This window comes from Lipotes vexillifer, unplaced genomic scaffold, assembly GCF_000442215.2.
Source record: "Lipotes vexillifer unplaced genomic scaffold, Lipotes_vexillifer_v1.1 scaffold511, whole genome shotgun sequence".
Lineage (NCBI taxonomy): Eukaryota > Metazoa > Chordata > Mammalia > Artiodactyla > Lipotidae > Lipotes > Lipotes vexillifer.
In genome coordinates, this window is record NW_006784934.1 from 1,099,001 (window position 1) to 1,109,255 (window position 10,255).

At 43.9% G+C, this 10,255-nt stretch overlaps 1 protein-coding gene across 1 annotated transcript in view; it reads right to left on the reverse strand.

Annotated features, from left to right (window-relative positions):
• NOTCH2 (notch receptor 2) overlaps positions 1-6,629 on the reverse strand; it is a 176,883-nt gene extending 170,254 nt beyond the window's left edge. Inside the window, exon 1 of the mRNA XM_007457124.1 lies at positions 6,327-6,629. Coding sequence (XP_007457186.1) covers positions 6,327-6,399 — 73 coding nt within the window. The 5' untranslated portion in view covers positions 6,400-6,629. The remainder of the gene's footprint in view (positions 1-6,326) is intronic.
• Positions 6,630-10,255: the final 3,626 nt, after the last annotated feature.

Below are 10,255 nucleotides of genomic sequence, written 5' to 3' on the forward strand. Positions count from 1 at the left end.
AGCAGACATCCTCAAAGACAGCATCATTCACAAGGGCTGAGGACAGAATTCCTTAACGGACACCAAAAAGTCTGTGGAACTTTTAAGTATTCTGGTATCTCAGGTAACATTCTGATGGAGGGATAAGGAGGCTTCCACCAAAGTCATACATGACACACACATGGCAGTCCTAAGACTTTGGATAGATCACAAAAAAACTTTTTTTTTTTTACAACAAAACAACTTTACTAGCCTTATGGGGACACCAGAGCAGCTTCCTTCTCCCTGGTGAGCTAGGCATTCCGTAAGAAGCAGGGGAAGAAAATGACCACAGGACCAAGTCAAAGCAACCCACCTCTAGCACTATTAAAGAATAAACAAACAAACAAAAACAAAACAAAAAGCCCTTGGCTTCCCTAGATTCACTCTGCAGTGATTCCAAAACTTCCCTAGTATAAGAATTACCCAGCTATTTCTTAAATATACAAATTCCCAGACACTATTCCATACTCACTGGATCAGAATCTCCAGGAGAAGACCCCAGGTATTCCTATTATAAGAGAGGTTAGGGAAACACTGCTCAACAAATGCTTCCCTCCCACAAGTGCCCCTCTGGGCAGGGAAGTATAAAACACATAGGGCTAAGGTGATTAACCCAAACAATCACCCCAGACAGGATCATCTTTATGCTCCTCACTGAGTTTAACTCCTTCTACGGAGGGGTGGCTGTCAGTTCAGTAAAGGGTACCTTTGGATCCCTGTCACCCACAAAGGGCTCAGGACTCTGAGACAAATGCCTGAGAAGAATGCCAATGGGGGCAAGTCATAAGGAGGCAGATTACAGCTGAATATAAAAAGATCTTTCTAAGAATTACAGCTGTCCAAATCTAGACTCATCTGCCTCCGAAGGCAGGGAGCTGTCTATCACAAAAGGTGTTCAAGGAGAAAAAAGGTAAGCTACATCTTAACCAGGATGTTGTAAGAGGATCAGAATCAGCATGGGAAAGATAGGACTAGGTGAACTTTTTAAAGTTCCTCCCAATACATAAGTCAATAAAGAGGAAAATTTCAGCTACCCGTTAATTAATAAAAAGAGATAGCATAAAAGTCTGTAGGTAGGGTCAGCCTTCAACTGATCTTTTCTCTTCAAAGGAGAAAGGAGTATAAGGACACACCCCTGACTCACCATTGCTCTCTTCCAGAATGTCCCAAAGCTGGGGAGGACAGAGCAGGAGTCACAGGTGCTCTAACCAGGACCTGCTGCCCAGCTGACTCTGCATGCTGGGCACAGGTCAGAGAAGGGATGTGTGTGACATGGTCCCTGCCCTCAAGGAACAAATCTCATTTTGGAGATAGCTCACACTCTATGATTCTCACAAAAATTTATTTATCATGTCTCACTGTTAGAGTTGCTTGTCAGTGGTGGTGGTTTTCAAGAGAACCCTCTTGGTGGGAAAAAACAAATACACTTAAGGTAAATATCCTCTCAGTCTAGTACAAGTTTGCAATATCCAGCTCAGGATGAAAAAAAAACTCAAAATAATCATCTAAACAAACTTAGTTAATTCTAAGTTTGGGACTGACATGTACACACCGCTATATTTAAAATAGATAACCCACAAGGGCCTACTGTATAGCACAGGGAACTCAGCTCAATATTCTGTAATAACCTAAATGGGAAAAGAATCTGAAAAAGAAAGGATACTTGGATGGGTATAACTGAATCACTTTGCTGTACACCTGCAACTAACACATCATTGTTAATCAACTACACTCCAATATAAAATAAAAAAAATTTTCTTAATTCTAATTTTAAAAACACTATATTCCAAGAGTCCCCAAAATGTCCAAATTACAGTAAGGTGTGGCAACTCTGGACAAAATAATAGAAATTGCTGCCATAGTAATATAGTAACACAGGAAGCAGTAGAAGTAACTCAAGTGAGAGGCTGGGGGTGGATGCCAGCACCTTTGAGGTTAAATTCCAAAGTAAAAGTGACCTTTATGAAGGTCAGAAGTGATCAGAAAAAAAAAAGAGAGAGAGAAGAAACTACACACACACACACACACACACACACACACACACACACACAAAGAGGGAAATTCAAAATGGCAAGTTTAAATAAAACATCTGGGGAAGGGAAAAATTTGTTTTTTCCCCCAAATGTAAGGTAAACAATAACTCTTGCAAATACTGTCTTTTAAAAAACTGACTTGAAGTATCACAGTAGTCCAGAATAAGAAAATGACTAAAAGTAATTGTTCAATTAAACAAATATTTATTGAGTGCCAATTAGATGCCAAGGCACCATACTAGGTACAAGGGGGGGAGGGCATTAGAATATAAACTGAAAAGACACAATTCTTTTCCTCAAGAGGCACACAGTAACAATAAGCACTTGAGGAAGTTCTAAGTATTTTTGTGTACATGAGCTCATTTGTACAAGAGATGGAAGTGGTGTGGAGAATGGACGAGGCACTAGAGTGAGGACCAGAAGAGAGAAATTCTAGTCTCGACTCTAGTCTTGGCTCAGTGATTATGAACAAAGTGCCTGAGCAAACGGAGGACCAAAGCAGTGCCCCTCCAGCAACAGCACAAGACTAATTAATAACTGACCTGGAGGAGAATTCTGGTCTTCTGGCTTCTAGTCCAGTGATCTGCCCAAAATATAATTCATATGGTAGCCCGATAAGAAAGAAAAGTAGAGGAAAAGAAAACCCTTTGGTTTCAAGTCATTTGCAGAGAAAGGAAAGAAGAGAGAAGGAGAATAAGGAAAGGGTGGGAGTAAAATAAAAGGTTCAAGTTGCAGCATCCAGACAGAGATGTCAAGAAAAGAAGCACTTAAATAAGCACTGTACACACAGTATAATGTAAAATCTCTGATTATATTCTCATTCAAACCATTGCTTAGAATTTTTCGCTCTAAAACCGTTAAGGACCAATAGACAAACTGTCCAAAAATGATACATATGAATGAAGCTTGAAGAAAAAGAGAAAAGAAAGGGAGGAGGCAGTTTATAATAATATCCTGCAAATATATGAAGCCCTTCTAAACAGAAAATGTGGACCCACCGTGCCCAGATGAACAAGAAGAAATAGCATTATACTCTATAGCTTTTATGCTGGCAATTTTAAAAATCTCTGGGAGTCAGAAGGGTTAAATACTGGAATGGCTGATTAAGGTTCAGTCCATTCTGGAAATTATCAAAATTAAAAAGGAAAGACCCCATATACACACCTGAAGGCAGAATAATGAAATATCATTGAGTTCCAACCAAGTTACTGTATCAGAATCACCTGTAAACCTTGAAAAATACAGAATCTCAGATCCACTGTACCAAAAGCACCCCAGCTGATTTTGATGCAGCCAGGATGTGGAGCTTTGTTCTACTGCAGTGGACAGGGTAAGGAGGAAGACCACTAGGAATGGCATTGGAGAGTGGGAACTAGATCAATGCAAATTTTGTGGGCAAAATAGAATTTCTGCGGGTGTGATATTTTTAAAATGTATTGTAAGGCTGCTCTGAAGCATCCAAGCATATCCCATCGAACTTAAACATTTTCTAAGGGTCCTGATGTCAGCAGCTATAGGTCAGGTGAACCGAAAGTTACTCCTCTATGCTATAAGAAGCCCACAGAAGAGACAGTAGAGTGGGAATGGCACAGGGAGATGCCCAAAAGATGTGGTAAGTATTTTTTAGGATCAAAAAATCAGGAAAAAGAAAAGAGAGACTAAAAAAAAAAAAGAAAGAAACCACTCTCCTTCATCCCTCCTCCCCAAAAAGAAATAATAACAATACAGAGAGAACAAGAAGAAAAAGGAAAACAGTTTTAGGGTAAGTTTTATCTCCATCTAAAGGAAAAAACAATTTGTGATTTTTTTAAAAGCAAGAGAAGAATTCAACTGAGAAATCATCTAGCAGGCAGCAAAACCAGGGAGTCACTTCCCATTGCAAAGCAAAAGAAAACAAGGAGCAAGGGGTGGTCTTGATAGCTGTTTAGACAATCAGACAGATGGGTTGACAGCTCCTTGCCTTAGGAACTCAGCGATGTTTAAATTAACAATTGGCCACTAGCCAAATACAGGAACACTCAAAAGTTTGGAAGGGTGTGTTATAATTGGTACCTTGGCAAAACACAATGATAATAAATTGAGAAGATTCAAGAAGCTTTCACTACTGGACTCTGAAAAGATTCAAGATTTGTACCAATAAACAGGTTTTTTAATCTCTTCTATTTTTGTGTAGTTTAGCATCTGAAGAACACCTGTCTAAAAATCAGAATACCTAAATCCTGTCCTTTGAGCTAAAACTAACGCTCGACTTGTCCACCTAAAAGCTAGCTAGTAAGAGCAATACCTCATCAGTGCAGAAGCATAGGTCCTAGAATGAGAGAAACCTTGTGTGTCTGAGTAATCCTATTTCTGACATCTGTCTCATCGTTAAACACTTAATTTAGCAAATCGCTTTGCAAACATATTTATTATTCCCTCCAACTCTCTAAAGTAAGTGATCTCTTTGGTTCTCTTCCATAGATGAGACAACAGACCATGAAGATTAAATTATTTACTAAAACAAGATAATGGTAGACCAAGGATTATAACCCCGGACTAGCCCATTGTTTATACTCCTCTCTATCCTAAATTTACACTTATACTAGAGCTTTCACTCAAAGAAAAAGGAAAGGCAAAAATACTATCATATGTGTTTTGTTAAACGCTTCTGAAACAAGAGCTTTGGTTCATCATCACACAGCATCCTAGCCCACTTCTGAAATTCTGAGGGACCCAGAGGTATATGGAATTTGAACTTTCCAAGAAGGATCTGCTTGGTGTTGAACAACCCAGCACTGTGATAAATAACCTTGATGTCTTTTAAACATCTGTGATTGGCATGTCGACTGTCTGTTAACAATGAACAAAGAGCAAAGTTTTCTGAAGCTCATCTTCATAACTTTCTCTTTGCAAAGAGACATAGATCATGTACTAGTTTTCTTGGTAAGGGTAAAAATCTTCCTTCAGATTAGGCTAGGAAAAGAAGGGGCCCCTTTCAGTTCAACAAACATGCACAAGCCACCATCCCACTGGAAGCAGAGAGTTCAAAAAAAAAATAAAACACAGCCCTGCCCCGAAAGGACTTTCTGAATACCTTTTGACTGCCATGGGTTTAATATACATTCTCTTAATTAATCCTATTAGCTGGGTAATTTCATTCCCATTTTATTGGTGAGTTCATACAACAGAGCTGGATTTGAACCCAGGATTAAAGAGCAGAACTCCAAAGCCCAAGCTCTTTCCACTAAACAGTCTGAAGAAATCTGCAATCTAAGAGTGTGGGTGGGATGGGTAAGATATGATTCGATTTCCTTTCCTTGATCCAACCGTGTTCAGAAAGACTGTTGCAAATATCCAACCATAAAGAAGCTTTCGAAGGCACCACTTTGAATTAACGTATCCACTGTTCCTCACCCGCCCCCGCCCCACCTCCAACCATGCCAAAAGAACAGCAAAAGCTGCTGCCAGGTTGGAGGAGTTGGTGATCGTCACACCACATTCCTGGGGCTGGACACAGACTCTGAAACAGCGCCCGAGCTCTGCGCCTCGGAAAGAATAACAGCCGTGGAGATTTTTAAATCATGTGGCTCAGCAAGCACCCACACCAGTTTTCCTACTGCTCCTGCCTCCACCTTTCTAAGACTCGAGCAAAACTTTACACCGGATTCATGGGGACCGTGGATTCTGAGTGTCAGAACTCAGGCGCGCCGCAAAACCCTGTCCCCATCCAAACCAAACCCACCCACTCAGACTGTGGGCCTCCTCTTAGCAAAGCTAAGTCTGGCTGTGAAGGTGTAAGCCGTTGGCCTTGGAGGCCCTGCCCCCGCTCCCTCCACGCCAGGATCTGGCATTCCTCCGCTCAGCCCATCTGCGCTCCGCGGCCGGCGATGGCTGTCCCGGGCAGCCCGCCCTTGGCTCTCCCTCGACCCCAGGAAACGCGGAGCAAAGTGGGCAAAACTGCCCAACTCCCCGAACTCAAGTGCTCCAGAAAGGGAGTTTCTGAGACTTGCTGCCCGCCTCCGGCCGAGGAGGCGTGCGTGCGGCTACCGGCAGAGGGGAGCAGGAGGCGGCGAGGAGCGCGGGGGAGGGGGTGCGCCCAGGGAGGGGCGGGGGGGCGATGATGTCCAAACTTTAGGAACTAAGTGGCCTCACTCCACGCCGACGGCGAGCCCGGCCTTCTCGCAGAGTGGAGGACTGAAGGGTGCGAAGGGTCGCCCCAGGTGGCCGGCCGGGCCTGGCCGGAGGGGCATGGAACGGGGCGCAGGGGACAGCACCCCACGCCCCGATACTCACCAAGCGCGGGGGTCGCGCGGCACAGCCACAGTGCCAGCAGCGCCCACAACGGAGCGGGGCGCAGGGCGGGCATCTTCTCGGTCGCCTCCTCCGCCGCCGCCGCCGCCTGGGCAGATCCACATGGGGAGGGGGTCCCGACAGAGGAGCCCCCACTTTTTTCTCTTCTCCTCCTGCTTCTGCCGCTCACGGCCTAGCGCTGCGCCCCGAAGCTCGGGCTTCCGTGCCTCCACTCCCTGCACCCCAAGCCCGCCGCTCTTGGGCCGCCGCCTCAGCCGCCGCCCGAAGTTTGGCTGAAACTTTCTTCGGTGTGCAGCGAAGCAACCTCGTGTGTCCTTCCGCCTCGGCCTCCTCCTCCCACCGCAAACCCCGCCCCGCTGTCGCCGCGGCCAGGCCCCGCCGCCTTCAGCACCCAGGGGTTTCCCGCAGGAAGAAGCGCCGGCCCGGGCTGCGCGCGGAGGGATCTACTATGAGTCCTCAGACACCCCTTCCAGCCTCGCCAACCCGCGTCGGGTCTCGACGCGCCTTAACTCGATCGGCGCTGGAGCGTCTCTCGGGGCCCGACCTCAGCCGAAGGGGTGGGTGTTGGGACCCTGAACTTGAATCACTAGGGTTGTCGAGATCCTGAACTTGCGGGAGCGACAGGCATCATCCAGTGAGATAGGTTTCGCCCACACACACCCACACGTCCATCCACACACTCCCGGGCCAGCAAGAGGAATGCGGTAGAGAGGGACCAGTGCTGTCAAAGAAGGTAACGGGCCAAGACGCCAAAGTCCATTTAAAATGAACAGAGCCATCAACTGGGGTTGCACCCTTCATTCATTCATTCATTCATTCATTCATGCAGTCCGTCAATCAGTCATTTAGCAAATATTTCTTAGGCGCCTTACTTTGCGTAGCGGTGTGCCCGGCACAATGGACTGTTACTAAAGACGCATGATGCATAAGCTAGTTTTGAGGACTGAGACATTGCTGCTGCGGGCTGCAGGATTCAGGGAAGGCTTTCATGAAGGAGCTGGGATGAAAGCAGGATCTTGAAAGGTTAGTAAAATTGGCATAGGACAAGGAGATCAGCTAAGGATATCCCATTGTAAGATGTTGATAACAGCTAAAAATCGGAAACAACCTAAATGCCCACCCATAGAGGAATGGATGAATAATGTGTGGTATATTTGTAAAATGAAACACAACACAGCAATTGAAAAGACTGTATTCATATATGTCAATAGAGATAAGTCTTAAAAATAAAAAGATAGTAAAAAAACTAATTTCAGAAGGAACTATAAAGTATACAATTTCTGTATATTTAAATGTTTTCCAAACAATACTATATATTATTTATGAATACATAATACACAGTATACGGTAGAAGACTATAACCAGAATAATGGTTACTTCCTCGACAGGAGAGTGGGGAATGTGATCAGGTATGGGTACAAGTGGGCTTGCTATTTGTAAGAAAAGAGCTGAAATAATCAAAAAGTTTGTGTGAGCATAACATTCCAGGGGAAAGCCATCATTAAAAGCAAATAAGATAAGGAAGTCAGTAGATGAGTTCTGGCACTATTAGCAACGACCCACGGGAGTCAAGGCGGGAAAGGAGGTTGGCAGAAGATTATGCAGGACCTTGAATGACAAGCAGGGGATAGGGGGTACAGTTATCTCTCAGGTCATAGAAAACCATTGAAGGTTTTTGAACAGGAGTGAGACTTGATGGAAAGGAAAGTTGCTCTGATAATCCTCTGCAAAATTGATTGTCAGGAGTAAAAGGTGAACGGGAGTCCAAGGACCAGTCAGGAGCTTGTGAGACAGTCCAGGCATGGGGCAATGAAGGCCTGCAGTAATGAGGTAAATTCCACAATGGAAAGGAGGGAATGGATCTGAGACAATCTTGAAGAAAAAAAAAGGGGGGTGGGAGGTGGGAGGTGGGAGGGGAGGCAAACCTATGTGACTAGTTGGATGTGGGAGTTTATGATCCTATTGGGAAGGGGAATCCTACCCACAGAGCCTCTCCCTGGCTCCTGCAGGATAAAATCCAAACTTCTACAAATGGTAAACATAAGGCCTTTACTTCACTGGGCTCCAGATCTTGTCCTCTCTGCCCCCACTGTGAACTTTACACAATAACATTATTGAATGACTTGAGATTCCCCTGAACATATCGTCTTGCTTCAGTCTCTGCACCTTCTGTCCCCTGATTTGGAATGACTCTTGTAGTCCCCTTCCCTCTTCCTCTTGGTGAAATTCTAATCACTCATCCTTCAGTCCTGAGAAGGCTCTACGGAAACTGTAACGAATTTCCATCCCTCACTGACAGTCCCTCCACTGTACTGCTTCTTTATCTTACACTGTTGTCTATTTTTTCACACAGGACCATTTGTAGTTCTATCTTCTCAACCAGATTAAGAGGGCCGTACGGGCAAGGACCATGGCCTTATTCATTCCCAGTATCTATCACATAAGAACTAGAATGTAAAACACCACCAAACAAGTGCAAGTCAGTATGATCATAGGCCTATGATTTTCCAAACTGGATTTTAATAAGCACTTTATAATAGAGAAGCAAGTACTATTATTGAAAGTAGTCAGCTTGGGATGCTAAAAACTCTTTTCAAAAATAACATAATTCGTCAAAATAGTTTTGGAATATCCCTTGTACAAATATGTTCAGAAAAAAGATGATTAAATTACTTTTTAGGTGTTGACCTGTGAGGTTACCAGCTTGATCATTCACCTTACTCACTAAATACAGTTCATAATGACTTGGCTGTATGCAAATTTTTGAAATCACCTGCAAAGATTTGATTTGTCATTATTAATAGATCCAGAAGAATGTAAAAGTAATCACCCCCAAAGAGCAGCTCCAGAAATGACTGTAGCTGTGACATTATTAAAATATGTATGTGATTTCTCAAGGTGACTGTCTCAAGGAAAGCAATTATTTTGTTCACATGTAAGTTTTGTTGGATTTGTTATTAAGTTAAATTTATGGCATACATCCCCATAAGGACAAAAGAAATAAAGAATAAATGTCATGAATGGAAGTAGGGGAAGGCTATGACGGAAGAGGTATTTGAAGGGACGTGTTTTGAAGGAAGTTATGCATATAAATTGGTAAAAATGAAACAAAAAGGGAGCTGAAAATCAGGGGAAGAAATTGGAATCAGCAAAGACTGAGAGATGAGAGCAAGTAAGTCCAACCCATCAACTGGCATTCTGGTGAATATTTACCATGGTCCAGATCCTGTATGAGGAGTTGAGGGATAAAGAAAAAGAGAGAGAAGTAACAGACAATTAATATCCAGTGCGACAAGTAGAATGTTCACAGCTGAACATTCACAGCTGAGGGACTGTGTGTCATGTCCCAGCCCAGGGGTGGTCAGGGAAGGCTTCCTGGAAGACCTCAACAGCTGGACTAAGAATTGGAGGACCAGAAGATTAATGAGGTAAAGAAGAGGTGATTTCGCATGGTTAGAGGTCTAAGCTGTCTCAAGCACAGGGAATGAGTGTAGAGGCAGGTGAACAATAGAGATGAGAGATTGTTCCCTACAGTGGGAATATAAGAAGTTAGGCAGGGGCTGTGGGCATGCAGAAAAGATAGGCATTGGCTCCTAAGACTTGTAACTGCTTAGGTGAGAGAGGAAAGGTAGACCAAGGAGTCAGCAATGATCTCAGTATCCTGAGGTATTATGAGCTATTCCCGTATACAGGAAATACAGAAGGAAAAGGAGGTTTGGTGGAATAGATAAGCAGGCAAAGGAGCAGTGTAGCTGAAGTGGAAAAACTGTGTTTAGCAGTAGCAGCTTGGGCTGTTGACTGCTTTAAGGAGAGCTGGGCAGAGCCTGACTGATTAGCAGGATGGAATTGCACTGAAATATGCTTTCTACTATGGGTCTCTCCCATAGTAGAAGGTAGAAATTTAGCTAAAC